This window comes from Lacerta agilis, chromosome 7, assembly GCF_009819535.1.
Source record: "Lacerta agilis isolate rLacAgi1 chromosome 7, rLacAgi1.pri, whole genome shotgun sequence".
Taxonomy (NCBI): domain Eukaryota; kingdom Metazoa; phylum Chordata; class Lepidosauria; order Squamata; family Lacertidae; genus Lacerta; species Lacerta agilis.
In genome coordinates, this window is record NC_046318.1 from 85,654,216 (window position 1) to 85,674,977 (window position 20,762).

Sequence of the window (20,762 nt, forward strand, 5' to 3'; positions counted from 1 at the left end):
TCTGCAAGGAGGGAGGAGACCGCCTTTTGTGTGATGTATGGATGATGCTTCTGGGGGGTGGGGCTGGACTCCGAGGGGGATTTTTTGAAATGTATTTTTAAGGACAGGCAGCCCTTTGTTTGGGGTTCTTCTTCCCTGCTCACCTGTGTGTGAGGAAGGTACCCTGTTGCAACAGAACAATAAAGATCAAGCCTACTAGCTGCTTTGCTTCTAATTATTCTCTGGTTGGCCTCTGTTTTCTACTCCTACCGATGGAGAACCTGCAAAGGACTTTACAAGGGCTCTTGTGTACCCCATAAGGGAATAAGGGCAGATTTTTGCTTATAACAAAAGTAATGTCCATGGGGGAGGGGGGAATCTAACTACATGCTTTCACCTTAGAGAATCAAGAAGAAGCAAAGAGGTCAGTGTTGTGCATTCTTCTCTACACCTCCTGGCACTAAAGCTGAACAATCTGGAGAACAGATACTGAATCTCACTGCAAGAGACATAAACATTCCCACGAAAACTAGTGACCAGCTTCACTCAGCTGTGCTGGAACCACAATGCTTGGAATTCTGACCACAACCTTGACACGGGGAAAAACTAAATACAAACTGGAGGTTATGTGATTGGAAAAGGTCACAAATGGTCTAGAATAAAAAGGCAAACAGGAAGAATGTGGTAGAAAGAGCAAGGGGGCAAGAAGAAAAAGAAAAAACCAGCAATTGATATGGGAAACCAATGGCTACAATGTTAGGGAAGAGGCAGGAAAGGACCAGTAAGTGTAGCCTGTTGGCAGGGGCCAGAATTACTGTAAAGAAATAAAATCGAAAATTCTTTCTAGTAGCACCTTAGAGACCAACTGAGTTTGTTCCTGGTATGAGCTTTCGTGTGCATGCACACTTCTTCAGATACTTCTTCCGTGTATCTGAAGAAGTGTGCATGCACACGAAAGCTCATACCAGGAACAAACTCAGTTGGTCTCTAAGGTGCTACTAGAAAGAATTTTCGATTTTGTTTTGACTATGGCAGACCAACACGGCTACCCACCTGTAACTGTAAAGAAATACTGATCTCTGTAGCCAGAATGACACACCACCAGGGAGCAGCAAGAATGTGCACATTGCCAGCAGATTGTAGCCACTGGTCAGCATGGGCTCCTAGGCCAGCGGAAAGTTTCCAACCAAGACTGTCTTCTAGGCTGAATCAAGAGAAGTATCGTGTCCAGGTCAAGGGAAGCAATAGTACTGCTCTATTCTGGGTTCGTCAGACCACACCTGAAATGATGTGTCTACCTCTGGGCAAGGCAATTTAAGGATATTGACAAGCTGGAACATGTACAAGATGATCAAGGGTGTGGAAACCAAGCCTTATGAGAAGTGGTTGAGGGAGTTGAGTATGTTTAGGTTGGAAAAGAGAATTGAGAGGAGATACGATAGCGATCTTCTAACATCTTGAAGGTCTGTCATGTGGAAGATGGAGCAAGCTTGTTTTCTCCTGCTCTGGAGGATAGAACCTGAACCAATGGCTTTAAGCTACAAGAAAGGAGATTCTGACAAATCATCAGGAAAAACATTCTGATGGCAAGAGCTGTTTAGTGAAACAAACTTGTTTGGGAGGTGGTGGGCTGCCCTTGGAGGTTTTTAAGCAGCTTTTGGATGGCCATCTATAATAGATGCCGTTACAGGTAGGTAGCCATGTTGGTCTGCCATAGTCAAAACACACGAAAGCTCATACCAAGAACAAACTTTGTTAGTCTCTAAGGCGCTACTGGAAGGAATTTTTTATTTTATTCTGTTATAATAGATGCTTTAGTTGAGAGTTGGACTAGATGATCCTCAGAGTCCTTTCCAACTCTACAATTCTTTGATTCTATTACTCATATTGGGAAACTTGAAAATGTACTGCATAGTGTCATACCTCGGGTTACGGCTGCTTCAGGTTGCACACCGCGCTGAATCTGGAAGTACCGGAACAGGTTACCTCCGAGTTCAGCGCTCGCACATGCGCATAAGCACTAAATCATGCCTCGCGCATGAGCAGAAGCGCCGAATCGCAACCCACGCATGCACAGACGCAGCTCTGCGGCTTACAGACACTGCGGATTGTGAATGCGCAACCCGAGCATCCACTGTATTACCATGGCATCTTTTGAATGTGCAAAACTTCATTCTCAGAAACCCTGTAAGGTGAAATTTAGAAACACTTGTGCAAAATTCGAATGAAAGATGGAAAGTAGCATCAGCCATGTAATGGTACTGGGCAACTGCCAATAAACTTGCACTTTATATTGATTCTACAGCCCAACCCCGTTCCCACAGGGATGGGGCACCTGTGGCTTCTCCTCCTATGTTGCAGGACTCCAAATTCCCTCACCCCAAACAGCGTGGCTGCTGAACAAAGGTAATGAGAGCTACAGTTTAATGAAGTCTGGATGGCCAGAGATTTCCCTTCCCGGCAGCATGCTGTACGACACTCGCTCTCCATTACCCAAGTTTCTCGGGGACAACAAGGCCCAACTATACATGAAGCCAAAACAGTGAAATAAGTTTCCAGGTAAAACCATGCGCTCCTTTCGTTCATCTGGAAACCCCAAGCAGCCCTGACAGGGGATTGCACGGGACTCCGGCGACGGTCCCTACGCAGGAAGCGGCGCATCTCCTGCGCACCAGTCACACCCGCAGGAGACGAGCTCGGAGGGCCGGTGGCACAGGAGCCCAGAGACCGAAGAGTCGGGAAGGGGCGGAAAGGGGCTGGGGGGGGGGGAGCGGCTCAGCGGAGGAGCCTCCGCCTCGCAAGGAGGACGTCCTGGGTTCAACCCCCACCGGCTTCTCCTGCCTGACGGCCTGGGGAGGCGTCGCCGCTGCTGCCAGCCAGGGCCGGCAATAGCGGGGCCGATGGGCGAAGGGTCTGGCTCGGTGGGAGGCGGCTTCAGGTCCGCCGCAGCCAGTGGGCGGGCAGGCAGGCAGGCAGGGAGGAGCGAAGGCCTCGGGGAGCCTCTCCCGGGATGCGATCCGTAGGGCGGGGAGGGGAGGGGAGGAGGGCGCGCCCCCCGAGACCCCCCGCCCGGCCCCCTCCCTCACCGGGCTCCAGCAGATGAGCGGGTCCGTCTCCGGGTCCTCCACGAGGGTCCACAGCTTGGTGAGGAAGGCGGGCACGTTGCTGCCCCCTCCCGCGACGCCTCCGCCGCCGGCGGCGCTCTCCATGCCGCCCCTCGCCGAGGCCTACGGGACACGGGCCGGGCCTGCCTCCTCCGCCGCCGCCCGCGAGCGAGCGAGCGAGGCCTCCCTCTCCGCGCAGCGCCAGGCGCCGCCGCCCCTCCTGAGGCTGCTTCCGCCGGCCCCGAGCGAGAGACCGAGCGAGCGGGCCGCTGGTGGTGAGCGGGCGCGGCGGCCCCGGAGCGGCCCCCTCCCTGCGCCCTCAGCCCCTCAGAAGGAGCCAGGCATGGCCGCCGCCATCTTGTGACGCCAGACACACACACACCGCCCAGCGCGCAGGCGCCGGGAAGAGAAGCGGGCCCGCCCCCTCTCGCCTGGGCGACCTGGGAGGGGGAAGGGGCGCCGCGCGCATGCGCCGCCACTGGCTGCTGCTGCTGCTGCTGCTCTTCCTCTCGACTCCCTTTCATCTCCTGCGCGAGGCTCCCTTCGGAGATCCCCGCCCCCCAAGGATAATTCTGCCCCTTTGAAATATGCGCTTTGCATGCACAAGCAATGGGGTGTATATGTGGATAGAGATCGTGCATGTTTGCATAGGCATCAGTCCATTCTCCCCCTGTTGAATTCAGAGGGGGCGTGGCACGCAGAAGGGGGTTAAACTGTGGAACTGCCGCCCACTGGAGGCTGTGATGGCCCCAAGCAGATTCGTGCGGCAGAGGGTTATCAAAAACTTCTCGCCGGGATGGATAGCTCTTCCCTTATGGCTGGAGGCAGCAATGCTTCTAAATCCCAGTTGCTGGAAACCACAGGAGGGGAGAGCTGCTCTTGTGCTCCGGTTCTGCTTGTGAGCTTCCCAGAAGAGGCTCCTGCCTGCCATCTTTTTATCAACCTCTGAGCTATCCTGGGAGTCTTCCTTGGCTGAAGAGTGGTATTTAAAATATAAAAATAAACATTTGCTTTTTCATTGTTGTTGTTTAGTTGTGTCCGACTCTTCGTGACCCCCTGGACCAGAGCATGCCAGGCACTCCTGTCTTCCACTGCCTCCCTCAAATTGGTAGCTTCTAGAACACTGTCCAACCATCTCATACTCTGTCATCCCCTTCTTCTTGTGCCCTCCATCTTTCCCAACATCAGGGTCTTTTCCAGGGAGTCTTCTCTTCTCATGAGGTTTTTCATACATACCCGCAATGGCTCACAAAATATCCTTAGCATAATATACGCAGGATAATTTAGTTTCCTATGCATAGCAGGTACATAATGCTTTCAGACAATTTACAGAGCACCTGCAGTGCTTCCAATCCAGGCCCCAATGACCTTTCTTTTACTCAGCCACCTGCCAGCCATTCTGCCTGGCAAATGCATCAGACTTGTTCCTGGCTCTTAAAATTCCACCCACTCTGGCTCCACCTTTAATATTACAAATGTTGGGAGGAAGGAGTACTGGAGCTGGGGTGGGCATGGTTACGACAACCGTGTAATGTAGTCCGTTGTTAATGCAGCAGGTTATAGGTGTGGTGTGGATGAAACTGGTGTGTGTTCGCTGCTGCACCCACCCCATACAAACAAAAAACCCTCCCCTGTAGTTTGCAGGAAAGACAAAAACCACCTTCTGGATCAGACCAATGGCCCATCTAGTCCAGCATCCAACATAGGGTTGGACTAGGTGACCATTGGGATTCCGTCCAGTTCTACGATTCTATGATCCTCTGATCCTGTACTCACATTGGCCAACCAGATGCCCCTATGGGAAGCCTGCAAGCAAAATTTGAGCGCAAGAGCATGCTCCCCTCCTGAGGTTTCCTGCAGCTGGTACTCTCAGAAGCGTTGCTTTCTCATGTAGACAGAGCATGGCCTCCATTGGCCAACCCACCCATGAGGCAAAGTGAGGCAGTGAGCAGCAGATCCTGCGGTGCTCTCCTTGGAGGCCAAATCTGCCCGGCATGCTGCCTCTACAGTGGCCTCTTGGCCAATAGGTCTCATCCCACCCTTGTTCCCGATATAGAGGTTTATTTCCTGCTTGTTCCTGATGTAGATCTTCACTCACCTCTTCTTGAGAGACAGGCGGTTTGCCCCAGGTGCCAGCATGTTGAGCCAGCCCTGCTAGTAGCCATTGATCTGAGTACTAAATTGTCAGGTTCCCTCATTGTCCAAATTACGACCAAAATTCCATGTGCTAACCTTGTGCTTTGCATATAACTGTGCCGTATGTTTCAATGACTGACAGCAGTCACACAAAGGGAAAGGAGGAGAGCTTTTCTTTTTGCTTCAGGTAGGTGGCCATGTTGGTCTGAAGCAGTAGAAATATATATATATTAGACTAGTAGCACCTTAGAGACCAGCTAAGTTTGTTATTGGTATGAGCTTTCGTGTGTGTGCAAACTTCTTCAGATACCAGATACTTAATTGGTCTCTAAGGTGCTACTAGAGTAGACTTATGTTTTTAAAATATTTTTTTATATATTTCTTTTTGCTGCTAGCTTTCATTGACAAAGGGAGGAGTTGGAGTGACAGCTGTCTGTTGCTCAGTCACAACTATGCTGAAGTTACAGGTAGGTAGCCGTGTTCAACTACGCTGAAGTCTTGCAGTTTTCTATTGTTTAAGAACAGAGGAAGAGCATGCTGGATCTAGCCCACCATCTCGGCTCTGACAGCGGACGTAGTGGAAATACACCCCTTGTAACGAGCAGCTTTCTATACGGACAGCTCTTATTTCGGAAGAAAAGGGGGAGGAAAAGAGTCAGCCCGGAAGCTGGGCTCGATGTGCACGTCTACCCTTCGTGTGTCTATGTGCCTCAGGGTCCCTTCGAAGCCATTCCCTGCGACCGTAGACTAACGCGATCGCGGCGCCTGCGCAGTAGGCGCAATTTCCCCCCAGCTCGGACCCGTGGGGCGCATGCGCGGACCTGAGAGGTACACCGGCACGCGTGTGCTGACGTCCCAACTTCACCTCTGACCTCTCCCCTCAGGTTTCCCCTCAGACCCGCTTTCCCCGCCGGTGTTTGAATCTTATCGCTGAGGCAAAGGCGGCGACCCCGCCCCGAGCGAACCGAAGAGAAACCCCGCTCCGCTTCAAGGCGAAGGCCGCGCGAAGACGCGAGCGAGGAGGGGCGGGGCGTCTTCCTTCCCGGCGCGCCTGCGCACTTGCGAGCAGCTGGAGCGGCGAGCGCACGCGGCTGGGACGTGAGGCGGCTGTGAGGGGGAAGCATGAAGGCCGCCGGGGGCGAAGGGAGCAGCGGAGGCGGCGGCAGCCGGGTGAGGGCCGGGACGCGAGGGGGGCGGAGGGCGGAGGCCCCGCTCCGGGGTGGCCTGGGAGTGGGGGAGGGTAGGAGAAGAGAGACAGCCCCCCCCACGAGACCCCCGGGAGAAAAGGGGGGCGGGAAGGCCCTCCGCTCCCAGAGACCTGTCCCGGCCCTTCCTCATTCTAGAACAACAGCCCTGCGAGGTAGGCCGGCCGGGCTGAGAGTCTGCGGCTGCGCCCCCCAGGCCACGCCCCGTGAGCTTCACGTGGCCCCGTGGAGGATTCGAACCCAGGCCTGCCTCAGCCCTCGCCCCGCTCTGCTACCCGCTCTGCCGCCCCAGGCTCTCCCTGTGGCAGGTGGAGCCCCGAGAAGCGCCAGGAGAGCCATGGCAGGCAGCCCCAGCCCTGGCTGCAGAATGGTGGCAAGATCCTGGGGGGCAGCTGCCAGTCAGAGTGAGCCAGGGGCACGAGGCATGGTGTGAGGCACTATAGAAATCTAGTGATGGGGATGAGGAGGGTGCCCAAAGAGCTCCTGATGAGCAGCAGTCTCTTGCTTATCAGGAGGCGGAAGGGCTTTCTGGGCACTTGGCACCATCCTCATCACCATTACTTAAAAACAAAAATATTTTTGGAAATGAAGCCAAGGGCAAGTTCTTTACAATACATCAAGCAAAACTGGGCCTTCTTCTTTGGCGATCACTTGTAACCGAGTAAGATTGTCTTCCATGAACGCAATTTTAACATTGAGTCCGTAAGTGACTGTGGAGGCCAATTCTGGATCCACACACCCTTCCACAGTGGAGACGTAGTTTTCCAGATGGGAATTGATCACGGTGAGGGTTTACCAAACATGCCTTCCTCTTAGCACGTTAATCCCTTTTGTCCTGAGTTCGAGCATCTTCAAAGTCCATGACACCTTTGCTAAACGCTGTCCTCCAGTTGGCGCTCACAGGCCTGAATTCCCACAAGGACAACGCAGAGCCTTGTGGCACTTTGAAAACTTCCAAGTCCTCCCTGGCATAAGGATGGCAGCAGAGAGCGGGCTGTCTTCCACAAATGCTTCTGCCACCATATGTGTTAGCCTTCAAGGTCTCACAAAGACTCTTCATCATTGCTCTAGCAAAGGCTAACATGGTTTTGCTCCCCTTCAAGAAACAGGGTTCACACCTGCCTGTGGTGAACCTGGCAGCAGCCCCCCCCCTTCTTTCTTCTTCTTTGGCAATCCTTTGTAGCTGAGTAAGATTGTCTTCCATGAACATGGACTTAACAGGGAGTCCGTAAGTGACTGTGGAGGCCAATTCTGGATCCACACCTCCTTCCACAGTGGAGACATACCGGTAGGTTTCCGGATGGGAGTTGATCACAGTGAGGGTTTGCGAAGCATGCCTTCCTCTTAGCACGTTTCTCCCTTTTGTCCTGAGTTCGAACATTTTCAAAGTCCATGACACCTTTGCTAAACGCTGCTCTCCAGTTGGAGCGCTCACAGGCCAGTGTTTCCCAGTTGTTGGTGTTTATACTACTTTTTTTAGATTTGCCTTGAGAGAGTCTTTAAATCTCTTGTTGACCACCACCATTACGCTTTCCATTTTTAAGTTTGGACTGAAAACTGGGTAGCGATGCTGGAATCTGGATAAAATTGTCTCAACAAGAACTGGGTCTAGCATTGTTGGGTTGGTGGGTTGTTGAAGACAAGAGGAATATCTGAATGGCAGGATATATGTTTCTGGTGCCCAAGGCAATTATTGGAAGCACGGTAATTAGTTATTGTCTATGCTGCCTATTGACATCACAAGCGATGCTTGTAGCGTTGTTTGGGAGAACCTTTTGGGCTACAGGGGGATGACGATGATGATTTATTAAATTTCTATACTGCTTTTCATCCGAAGATCACAGGGTGGCTTACAATATAGGGATTTGACACTGCTGCTAGTACACTCTTCTAATGCTTTCTGTTTCCTCTCCTCAGCAGCCTCTCCTCAGCATCCTTCCCCTCGAGGAGCAAGAAGGGCAAAGTGATGATCTGACAGACAGTGATGAAAGTGTATTCTCTGGACTAGAGGATTCTGGGAGTGACAGCATCACAGAGGATGAGGAGGAAGACCACGACAGTGGGGTCGAGGAGAAGTCAGAAGGCGTCTTGCCCCCTGAAAATACGCTTGTAAGTATAGAATACTCCAGAGTGCTGTGTCTATGGCACTGTGTCTTTAGGTGACTCTTTTCATGTAGCTTTACGAAAGGGAGGTTCTGGACAAAGAAATCACATATTCCTTCGGTGGCAACGCTTCAGAGATTGTCATTCTGTCACTGTTCTACACATAGGTTGCATTTCTTCATTTCATAGAATTGTAGAGTTGTAAGGGACTTGCAAGGGTCATTTAGTCCAACTCCTGCAAGGTAAGAATCTTTGCCCCAAGTGGGACTCAAACCCACAACCCTGAGATTAAGAGCCTTGTGCTCTGCCATCTGAGCTATCCCTTCAGTTCGTATGTTATGCTTGTCATTTTGCAGTGAAGTTGGTTTTCATTGGGAAGTTTCCCGTTTAAGAAGTTCAGGTGCACATACAATGTTAGGCAAGCCCAGCAGCTTCAAAGTTGTAATTCATGTTTTTCAGGTGATTGTATGCCACGCTGTGTGAGTGGAGTTCCACTTGCGCAACAGAACTTCCCCTTCCTCTTTTCTCCCTGTGCACCCCCAAAATTGCTCCAGAAAGTGTATTCTCGGGGTGTATGGAGGCTGCAGGAGAGAGGATGAGGAAGAGCCATTGTGCAAATGGGAGTATTGTGCAGTTGGAACAGTAGCTTTGGATACAGCCCTATGTGAAGCATGCACAGTTCTCCGGTTGCTAAAATGTATTAGTAAGCCAAGAGTTTTCAGCCCCTTTGGTTTTTTAACATTTAAGTTACGTCTGGAAGGGGTGCTGAAACTTCAGCTCAAGGTCCTCATTCCCTCATAGGCAGCCTTCCAGCAGTCACATGTTAATTGTGGGTGAGGCAAAGAGTGTGACTTAGCTTTGTATGTTCTAGCCATGCAAAAGTAAAGGAAAGTGCACACACTTCCATCCAGGCAAGGAAGAGGCGTTAGCACATTCAAGGACATGTTCCAGCCAGGCAACAGCACTTCAGGAGGGCCAGAGGAGGGCTGGTAAGGGGTGCGGCCTGTGGACAGTCTCAAGGACCTATCAGAGAGGTGGCAAGGGAGGGGCTCAACTTCTCTACCATGGATATAAAGGAAATATTTACATTTATACAAGTATACCAATACTTACTTTTTACTTAACATTTAAATTTCATTAAGTATGCTTTAATCTCTCCTCACATATTTTAGATCAAATACATGTATTGGTACAAAACATTTAACATAGGGTATGTTTTTTAGTTTTGCTTACTAAATACAAGTAAAATAAATGTGCTAAACTAGATTACTCTGTAGAGGGCATCAGAAAATATCTAACTAAATATAACTAAAATATTATTGATGCAAATTATCCTAATATGCCCTGGGGCGTTTTCCAAGATCAAAATTTTCTGGAATACCCATATCACTGTCACATTGCAAGGTATCTTCCTGAAAAGCAAAATAAAAGGCTTTAAATAAATAACAAAGCAAACAAATTTATATGCATGTGCAGAGAGAGAGAGAGAGGCATCCTCAGTGAAATAACTCTGTTGCAACCTAGATGAGCTTTCCTCCAATTGAATATGAAATGTGCTTCCCTAGGGAAGAACAGGGATTTTCTTCTTGGTAAGGATATACTGAGGGGAATTTCCCCCTGACAAAATCATGCAGATACCTAAAGGAGAATGGACAGTTAACATTTAAATGTTTTCAACTTTGTTTTATCCATGGTTTTTTGATTTTTTAATATTTTTTTTTAATAATCTCTCTTTATTATTTAAAAATACACATAAAAATACAAATACACATAAAGACAAACACAAACACAACAAAGTAAACATAAACATAAACAAACTGCTATTCTTCTCTTTTCTTATTTACAAACAAATTCTTGTACCTCCAATTATCCTCATTGCATTTTTAAGCTATTATATGTCAAATGTCCCAGGAAGTATGGAAAGAATGGAGGATATTCAAAGATTACTTAAGGAATAATGGTATAAGTGGAATCCTAATGGCAGATGCAGACTGAACCTTTAAGGTAAACAAATAGAGACTTAAGGATGGAAAATTATGATTTGTAAATGAAATATATAACTGTACGCGATATAGGTGTTTTGATTTTTTAAAGCCACCTTTAGTCCTGGTTCTGGGGGAAAGGCGGGATATAAATAAATATTGCCATCCCCAAGAGCTACTGGCCATGATGACTGTGTTCTACCTCCGCTGTCCGAGTTAGTAGGCCTGTTAATACCCTTAATATGGGGAACTGCAGGTGGGCAGAGTGCTGTTGCACTCATGCCACAGGGATCTGGTCACCTTGAGAACAGTTTTATAAATTTCTTATCGTGTCCCTCCTTACTCACCTTTTCTCAAAATTAAGAAGTCCCAAACACAGCAAATTTTATTCATAGGGGACTCAGTCCATCCCCTTGATTATTTTGATGGCTCTATTCTGAACCCTTTCCTTTTTGAGATGAGGTGACTAGGCAAGCTTTTGAATGTGTGGATTGACGTGCTTACTAGAGTAACTGGTTTTTGACAGGCCTCCTAGTGTGGTTGGCATATTTGCATTCCCATATTTGCATTCCTATTAGGACTCCCTGATACGTTGATCTGTGAGGCTTTGCCGCTGGCGCTGTCCATGATCTGACCTGTTTTGACTAAGAGAACATGTTAGTGCTTTCCATGCTCTGGCCTTCCTGTTGCAGCTGAGCTGAGCAGCTGCTTTTGCCGTGCGGTGCTCACTTCCCTCTCCCAGCACGCAATTTTTCCTCTGGCTTGGCTTTAGACAGTAAGTTTCTTCAGTGTCAAGAGCCTGATGCTCTGTGCATTGTAAATAAAAATAATAGCAAGTAGATATATATATGCGCCGCAAGGCCTCTCTGCTTCTGTCATCAGCCTTATTCATCAGGGCTTGGCAGTCAGTCAACTTGGCAGGGATCCTGGGGAGCATGAACGTGTAGAACGGAATAGACAACCGTCAGCCGGCGATGGAGATGAAAAGCTCCTGTGCGTGCTGCAGCTCTGCCGTGTGCTCCAAAGTTGGGAATTCTTCTATATTGTTACTGGTGGGTCTCCTGCCTCAAGGCAAAACTTCCTCTCTTGTGCATAGAAACAGGAGGAGGTGGAGGCAGCAGCAAAGGAAGATGCTTCACCCGGGGCTTAAGAAACTTCCCTTTCTTCTGCTGGCTCAGGATGGATAAATTTGTGATACGTAGATGATTCTTTGTCCCCGGAAGGCTCTCTTAAGTTGCAACATGCACAATTCTGTGGAGTGTTCAGACACAAAACAATGGGAGGAAAGGCAGTTTCATCTTTGGAAAATTCTGGCAGGCCTTCAGCCACAGTGGCCAGCTTTTGCTTGTGCAGTTCATTGGGTGACAGGCTGCTGGGCTGGGGAGCCTGGGTGCCATTGCTGTTCTGTTGTGAAGCCCAAAGGTTGGCCTTGGGCACATCCTTGTCTCTTAGTTTAACCTACGTCACACAGATTTAGAACTGTAGAGGCAATAGGTGTGTGCTGCCTTAGGTCCCTGAAGGATTCAAGTTTCAAATAACGAAGAGGGCACTTGACTTCACAGACCTCATAGGAAGCCGGGTGGTAAGGAACAGAGGAACTTGCATCCCTCTAACCTTGGCAGGGAGGGAGCTTGGTTCTCTTGCAGTTGGCATTGGAGAGTTGCATGGGACCAGCATCCTCTGCACAGAGGAGCTCAGTCCTGCTGGTCCTGGATTTCCTTGGTGATGCCCGGAGGTGCCAAAGAGAGAATTGAAGAAGCACTTGTAGGGCTTCTGATGAAAAGGCATTTGCCATGCTAGAAGAGTTTTCATGGTGGACAGTACAAATGTAATAAATATTGCAGCACAGTTTTCAGATTAAAGGGAGTCGTACAGACAGTTACCGAAAAGCAGAGAAGAGTTGCAGAACAGACACTTGTGCCGCCTGTTCAAGAACTGAACTGTCTCAGTGGCTTCCGCACAGGCCGTTTGCCGATTGTGAAGTGAGTTTCCAGCACCAGCCGGTGCTTCTCACCTGGCCACAAGCATTGCTGAATCAGCAGATGCAGGCATAGCGGCCTACAGCCTGACCTCTTCACCTCGGAAGCCCTGGCTGCCGCAGCTGCTGCAATTACTCCTTCCGATTGCTTTTCCTGGCTGTCTCTCCTGCCCCCCTGCTCCCCCCCTGCCCATTTCTTTTGGTGTTGCATGCTGCCCTCTGGTGGCCTCTTTGCCCACCTTCCTGGAGGAGCCTCTGAACCGACTGCTCAGGGCAGGAAGCAAGGCCCGGTTTTATGTCCATTAATCAAAAATGCAGAGAGCCAGTGTGGCTGTAGAAAATCCAAGAACGAGACTGCTGTGCAAGAAGGATGGTTTCCAGCACGTGTCAAGGCTAGGTTTCACCAAGGGGATTCTTTTATATGCCTCTGGATAAAAGCTGCTTGGGAGAACCTTACACTTCATCTCACCTAAGCTGAGAGCCCTACCCTACATCTTCTGAGTCAGGAGGGTGGCACAAGCCTGCCCCTCCATCTTGCAAATGAACAAATGAGTCTCAAAACATGAGCCTTGGAACGTTCTGCACTTGCTGGCGTTGTCTGAAGAATCCACATCAGCCTGCCTTGTCCTAGCTCTCTTCCAGCTGATTGCCAGAGGGACATGAGCACAGCAACAGGAAGGGGAGCTTGGTCATTCTAGGGGCGCTTTGGTTTGTGGGTGTCTCCACAGCAGCATTGATCCACGTGTCTTGTTCTGGAGGTGCACTGAGAAGCAGCTCTGGTGCCTGTGAGGGATGAGGAGCTGGGCCAGTCTTGCTAGGCCAGGGTGCCCTTGGCAGTGACCCTGGGCCTCCTTGGCATGACCTGGCAGGCCGCCAGGGTGGCTTGCTGCACCAGGGGCCCATTTCTGCAGCTTGAGGCTCTGCTCCAAGCTCATGGAATGTTGGGAGGAAGGAGAATTTTTTTTGGGGGGGGGGAGAGCGGGAGAGACAGACAAAACCTTCTCAATGCCAAAAGCCTGGGAAAAAACTTACCTCCGATCTCCTTTTTTCAAAGACTTTAATAAAGCCTTTGTTTTTGCTGTAATCCCATCTTCTAGTTGGCCCTGTACTTTCTAGGCCCCCAGCCCCACTTTCTCCCCTTGGCCAGAAGGGTGGAAGACAGGGGGGGGGGCAGAAAGGTCTGTGTTATGGGTTGCGTACAGCAGAAGGTGATCACACACTGTGCAGATTTTACTGCTCCCAAGAGGGGTGCTTTGTAGGGCTGCTTTTCTGATTATTCTGTCAAATCCTCCGGTAAAACCCACTCTAGGCTGGGTCCCCACTGAGCGGGGGAGGAGGGTGAATCTCTTTAACAGGGAAGGATGTGCAGTTCTGCCTGCACCCGCACGCCAGGCCAAGGCGTAGGTGCAGTCTGGAACACCAGGCCCGTGGGCTGGAATCTGGCTGGGGCTGGATCCTGTCCTGTCTCAAATCCTAAGAAGAGCCCTGGTGGACCAGACTAAGGTGGTTCCATCTAGCCTAGCCTCTTATTGCCAAGAGTGGCCAGCCAGATGCCTTCAGGAAGCCCACAAACACGGCATAGAAAGTAGGAGCCTTCTCCTGCTGTTATTGTATATGCAGACGCCTGCTGCCTCTTAGCTCATGGCTGCTGATAGGCCAAGCCATCTGAAGTACTGATGTGTCACCTGGAAGGCTTACCTATGGTCTAGGTAAGCCTTCCCCAGAAAAGTGCCCTCTGGCTGCTTTGGACTACAACTCCCAACTGCCCTAGGCAGCATGACCATATGATGCTGGGGCTGATGGGTTTGTAGTCCAAAACAGTGGGGGGCTCCCACCTTGAGGAAGGGTGACCTTTATGCGAAATTGCCCATCTACCTCCCTGACGGCCATCACGACACCCTCTGACAACTAACTTGGGGGATTCATTATGCATTCTGTCCTGGATCAGACCAATGGCCCATCTAGTCCAGCATCCTGTTCTGACAGGAGACAAACAGATGCCTGCAGGCAGGACGTGAGCACAAGAGCCCTCCCCCCCTGTGGTTTCCAGCCACTGGTATTCATTCAGAAGCCTCCCAGGTGTGGAGGTGGAGCATTGCTTTCATGGTCCATCCATCTGTGGAGGCAGAGAATAGCCTCCATCATGACTAGTGGCCATTGAAAGTCTTTTTTCGTGAATTTGCCTAATAATAATAATAATAATAATTTTTTATTTATACCCCGCCTTTCCCCGCCAAACCGGGCTCAGGGCGGCTAACACCAATAAAATCACAACAAAAACATAAAACAGTTCATTAAAATACAGATTAAAATACAATTTAAAATTAAATCTAAACTGCAGCCTCATTTTTAAGTAGCCCACCAATCACACCAAAAGACCGATACATCAGAGTTAAACTGAAACCAACCCAAAGGCCAGGTGGAACAGCTCCGTCTTGCAGGCCCTGCGGAAAGATGCCAAATCCCGCAGGGCCCTGGTCTCTTCTGCCAGACTGTTCCACCAAGTCGGGGCCAGTACTGAGAAGGCCCTCATTTAAACCTCATTTAAAGGCATCCAAGTTGATGGCTGTCTCTTAACACCTGTGCGAGTGAGTTCCACAGTTTAACTGTGAGCTGCATGAATAAGCACTTGGTTTCATCTAAAGTTCTAGTGTTATAAGAGAAGGATAAAACTTCTCTCTGTCCATTTCCCCCATACTCAAATATCTGTCACCTGGGACTGTCACACGGAGGAGGGAGCAAGATTGTTTTCTCCTGCTCTGGAGGGTAGGACTCAAACCAATGGCGTCAAGTTACAAGAAAGAGATTCCAACTAAACATCAGGAAAAAAAATGTCTGACTGTAAGAGCTGTTCAACAGTGGAACAAACTCCCTTGGAAGGTCATAGACTCTCTTGGAAGGTGGTGGTTTTTAAGCAGAGCTTTGATGGCCATCTGCCATGGATGCTTTAGCTGAGATTCCTGCATTGCAGGAGGTTGGACTAGATGACCGTTTGGGTCCCTTCCAAATCTACAATTCTATGATGCTGAGATTCTCCTGGTAGAGGGTGGCTGCAGGTCTCAACTTTTTGTGGACTATAGCGATGTCTTTTTCATGGGTTGAGAGGGAGCGCCAGGATGTACCTAGTAGAAGACCTTAGCCTATAGCCCGAGGGAGGGAGGCCCTCACTACACTGAGTGTTCATTGCTAGCCATTTTGTGTAGTTTGGGAGGTCTCCCATGCTGCCTCTCGCTGCCTGCACATGGTAACTCTTTCTGCCATCCTGCTTGTCTTTCAGGCTGAAGAGGTTTCCAAGAAGAAAGTGCGATCGCACCGTAAGATCAAGGGCACAGAACACAATCCACAGGAGGAGCCACTCTTGCAGAATGAATATGTGGAAGACAGCTCCGATGAGGAGGTAAGGTGGTCTCCAGTTCCATGTTACTCTGTGGGCAGTGATGGCTTGCCAGGCCATGCAAACCTAAACAAATCAAGGTCTCCTGCTCTTTGAATGAAAAGTGAGTTGGCTCCTTGTGTTTCTGTGTTTCCTGTGTGCTTTTTCAATAACTGCTGACCCAGTTTTTCTGTCATATGGACATTTGGCTGCATGGGTTACACTGATGTTTGTTCTTTACAGAGGAACTGGTGGGGGGGGGGAGAGACTGACTTGACATCCTGCAAGAAGCTTAAGAGCAGTGGATGAGGCTGTTAGTCACACACAGGGCCCAGAGATGTGGATTATGGGGTGGCTCCAGGGCAGTGAGAAAAAGGCTGGTGGAGGGGGGACAATTAGATTGGCTTGTGCCTGCAAAGTTGCAAGAGGATGTGTGTGGGATTTGAGGCAGGAGGAGGAGGACCATTGGTTACCTTCCCTCAGGCAAACTGTAAGAGGCTGCACTTTCCTGGGTTCATGGTCTGAGGAAGAAAAAAAAAACTGATGGTTTACTGTTGAACTCGTAAGTAACTGGACTAAATTCCAGGTGAATGAGGAAGGTAAATGGTGGTAAACACAAGTGAGGAAAATATTCACAATGCTGAAGAGAGGATAATTGGATAGGCGTCGCTGCAGAAAAAGGTCTGGAGGTTACAATAGGTAATGCGCTTTGAATAAGCCCTTGATGCTCTTGTTGCAAAATTGCCAAGACTTCTTAAAGTTGTATTCTTTATAATTACAGCATTAACTTTCTATACCGCCCTTCATCCAAGGATCACAGGGCAGTTTACAAAATAAAAACACAAAAATACATACCATTGTGACAAACAAAAACAACACCTCCCCTCTGCACACACACAGTTTAAAAGGCCATAGATTGCTTAATTACCCAAAGGCCTAGGAGGAGAATGTTTTTGACTGGTGCCTAAAGATACGTCACGAAGGTACCAGGCAAGCCTCCTTGCCTTGGGGAGAGCATTGCACAAACGGGGAGCCACCACAGAACCACCCCACAGACCTGTCACAAAAGATGCTGATTTCAGGGGACCAGGTCAGTTCATATGGGGAGAGGTGGTGCAGAAATCATCATGTCCAAGGGCAGACACCTAATTGTGTCAAGTTCTGGGCACTCTTGTTTCTAGGCAGTTCAGAGCAAAACAGTGGGAGACTGTAAAGAAAGACCTCAAAAGAGGCAGGAGCTCTGTGTGGTGTATTTAGCCTGCACAAAAGGCAAGCAGGCGGGGAAAATACTGCTCCTAGCAGGGTGGAAAGTTCAGAAGAGTGCAAGAAAACACGGAGGTCTCTGAGTTTGAGGGCACATTGGGGCAGAATTGTTCCAGGTTGACTGTTGTGGCCTGAGTGTCATGTAGCTCTGGTGAGGCACATGGACACAGCTGTTTCTCCTTGACAGAATCAGCACAAGGAGGTGGGTTTTTTGTTTTGTTTTTTTACAAAAGTCTGCTCTGTAAGACATAATTGAATTATTTGTTGGCATTTTAGTTGAAGAAGACAGGGATTTCCTTTCTGCCTTTGTCATTCTTGTGGAAACATCTGCCCTGAGTAACGTAGTGGAATAGCTTGTTAGTTCCTTCTCTGCAAACAGAATGTGGGTCAGCATTCCTAACCTCCTGTCACCTCCCGAGTCCTTGAACTCTCTCAGTTTCTGGCTGAAGGACAGAAATGCTCCCTCCCCATTCCCCTGTCCCACCAGCCTGCCATTGATTCTCTCCAGTTCTGCTTTCCCAACCAGCAGCCTGATCTCTTCCCCACAATGCCTGCTGCCACAACAGCATTAGCACTCATGTGGCTGCATTTGCAACTGCTTGCATCCAGTTCTTCCACCCGGTCCCTCTATCAGATTCCCTATGTGGTAGTCCCAGTCTCAGCAACGGAAGCACCTTGAAGACTTGCTTAAAGCTGGCTGGGTTCTTCTTCTGTGAAGCAGGAAATGAGGGACATGGGGGGGCAGGTTTGTGAATGTTGTCAATCCAGAGAAGGACCCGATGGTGTTTACTAATACTCAGGAGCTGGATGGTAAGGAGTGCATCCTGGAGAGTCTTCCTGTCACTTTGAGAGGGGCTATTTGAATCGGCAGTCAGTTGGGAAAGACTTGGGACAGGCTTCCCTGTCAGCTGTTCATGTAGCTTTTAGTCAGTCAGAGCCAACTGGCCAGGGTGACACAGAGGAGTGCTGCTTGCATATGGTGTTGTCTGAGTGGGATGATTATTTGGGGAGTCCGAGTGGGTGAGGCCGCAAGAGAGCAGGGGGCTTGGACCTGGACTTAGCATCCCAAGGAATGAAATCCCTGCTTGCCTTTCTGACCCAGCAGAGTCATGCATTCAGGGCATCCACAGACTAGAAGCCCACCTGGTCTGGAGCAGGAGCTGCGGAAGTGCCGGGTCTGGAATAGAGATTGAGAGCGTAATGAAATATATGGCCATACAAAATGCACGCTTGTGTAATGTCTCGAGCATTACCCAGGGACACAGCTCTTTCATGTCTGAATCCAAGGTCTCTCCCTCCCCAGCTGGTCCTATTTCAGGGCCCCATTGAGGGGAGCACTGATTCAGAACCTGTTGACATCAGAGAGGCTTCCAGTGGCTTTGTTCCTGCCTCCCTCTCTTTCTGTAATTGCATTTATCTCTCCTCCAGAAGAGTCTTGATGCTGCTGCTTCCTGTACCCAGGGCGTGTGCTTCTCACTGTGCATTGTAACCCCGAGGCACAAGGTTGCTCCCTTGAACTCTAGATTGACAAGGCCAGTGCCCCCAGTGCCCCTGGTTAGAGACGCAAAGCTTCAGGTAATTAAAGTCCCTGTATCTTCAGGCATGAGGACTGGGAGCCCAGAAGGTTGTTTCAAGGAGCAATAGGGACACAAATTGAAAAACTCAGGCTTAGTAAAGAGCTTTGAACTCCTGATAGGTCGGAACTTAGAAGTGTGACAATCCCTGCTCCGGAGTCTTCCAGCCTACATTCAGAAGAAAAGCTTGATGATCACACTGAGGATAATAAAATGGGTGTAAAAACCCAGTGAGGGAAGCAAAGGATGAGCTTCACCACACAACCGACTCACTTACCCCTCTGTCTGCTGTGGAAAAAAATGGGACTGGCCCCCATTGGAAACAGGATGCTGGGCTTGCTGAACCCGTAGTGTGACTCAGCCTGGCAAGTGTCAGATTGTGAGTGGCTTGGTGCCTTTCCTGCGCAGCTGCAGGCTTGGCAAAGTCCACCTTTGGGGATGGGCATGGAACGGAGGCGTGGGGAGAATGAGTGGAATGAGCGCGCACGCACTCCTACGGAGGAGCTTTGCTTCCTTTCCTCTGTTCCGCCATCTTTCCTCTTGGTTTCCCCAGCCTTCCCCTTTCAGATCTGCCTTGCCCTGGGCTTTCTGTCCGGGCACATTCCTCTACCCATTTCCAAATGGAACAGCAAGTGGAGATGTTTTGCTATGAGGTCATGGATTTAAAAAGAGAAGCCCTTCTAGGTTTGCAGTTTGTCTCCTTCCCAAGGCAATTCTGTCCAGCTGGATGATTGTTCTTGCAGCTGTGCCACTAAGTGTTACCAGCCAAAGCAGCAGCGAGGAGAGCTGGCAATGGGTCCTTGCTCTTTGCTGGGCAATGCCAAGGCTTGCAAGGCAGAAGGTGTCCTGCCAGAAGAGGTGCCATTTCCAGAGAAGGCAGTTGGTTGCAGCCCTTTCCCCTCACCCCCTGGATGTGCTTGGCTTGTGAGGTTTGGCCCGGCCGGGCAGCATCCTGTGGGGATGGGAGGCTGGCCCCAGGAGCCTTGGCACAGGGCCTGGCTGGGACAAAGTGTGTTATCCACATCTGTGATTGTACACATAGGTATGCAGTTTGGGATCTGGTGCAGAATTGTCCTCTGATCTCTTGGAGTTTCCAAACTTGGGGCCGAGGGGAAGCGATCCAGGGGGCGTTCACAACTCTTGGTTCTTCAGTCCTGTCTGCAGGCCCAGTATCCCTCCTTTCCATGCCCTTTCCTCCTGGCATAGCCCTGTTTCCCTTCCTGGTTATTTGCAAACCTGGTTCCTGGCTGCATCGTAGAGGTAGCAAGGTGAGCAGAAGGCAGTAAAAGTGTGCAAGTTGCTGAGTTGCCTTGTTGGCAGCAGAATTGGGCTTCCTTAGCAGGGAATGGGGTGGGGAGGGATGATTCTGCTTCCTTTCTGGAGCATGACTGCTGTGCTAGCAGCGTTGTGGCTCAGCTCCTGTTCACCTGCCTGCCCCCTCTGCAAGCGCTGGTGCTTCTCCCCCCCCCCACGCCACCCCATCTTCGCCGCCCTCCTCGCCTGCGTGGGTTTGTCTAGCGAAGACTAGCAAGCAGCTGCCCCTGCACTGAGCACAGACTAAACTTCCTCCTACTGAGCTCCTGCTCAGTTGGCAGCCGCCGGCGTTGGGCCTGGCGTGCCGCCCAACTCCTTCCCTACCGTGTGTTCTGGGAAGAGACACAACAAAATAAATTGGTTTCCTGGCGTGGCCTGGCTGGGCCGTCCGGGATAAGGCAGCTCTGCTCGCCTTGCCTCCTCACAGCAGTGCCTTGGACCGTCTCCCGCTGCACCCCCGCTTGGCTGCAAAGGTGGCTGCTGCACAGTGGGGAGAGCAGAGGTGCTGCCTGTGCAGATATGTCCCCGTCAGGCGGAGGGCTGGAGCTGGGGAAATCCCCGGCCTCCTTGCTCTTGCGCTCCTTCCCCTCCCTGCCCCCCCCCCAACACTGCCTGTGTGTGCCGCACTTGCTTGCTTGCTGGGCAGACCGAGCGTCCCTCCCTCCCTCCCCTTCAGCTGCCCGGAGATGAATGGCCGGGAGCTGGAGAGGCTGTCAAGGCCTCGCTGGGAGGAAGCAGTTTGGGGCTCTTG

General features: G+C 50.3%; 2 protein-coding genes across 4 annotated transcripts in view; one reads left to right on the forward strand and one right to left on the reverse strand.

The window, feature by feature from the left end:
* Nucleotides 1–3,203, reverse strand: part of HSF1 (heat shock transcription factor 1) — a 38,433-nt gene extending 35,230 nt beyond the window's left edge. For both annotated transcript variants that reach the window (XM_033156030.1, XM_033156029.1), the window contains exon 1: nt 3,066–3,203. In XM_033156030.1, coding sequence (XP_033011921.1) covers nt 3,066–3,188 — 123 coding nt within the window. In that variant the 5' untranslated portion in view covers nt 3,189–3,203. The remainder of the gene's footprint in view (nt 1–3,065) is intronic.
* A 3,090-nt stretch (nt 3,204–6,293) lies between these two features.
* The window catches only part of BOP1 (BOP1 ribosomal biogenesis factor), a 62,823-nt gene continuing 48,354 nt past the window's right edge, over nt 6,294–20,762 (forward strand). Inside the window, exons 1-3 of one of the 2 annotated variants that reach the window (XM_033156022.1) lie at nt 6,294–6,389; nt 8,345–8,533; nt 15,765–15,884. In XM_033156022.1, the coding sequence (XP_033011913.1) occupies nt 6,342–6,389; nt 8,345–8,533; nt 15,765–15,884 (357 nt within the window). In that variant the 5' untranslated portion in view covers nt 6,294–6,341. Of the gene's footprint in view, nt 6,390–8,341; nt 8,534–15,764; nt 15,885–20,762 lie in introns of both variants that reach the window. The other variant, XM_033156021.1, reaches the window with a different exon arrangement.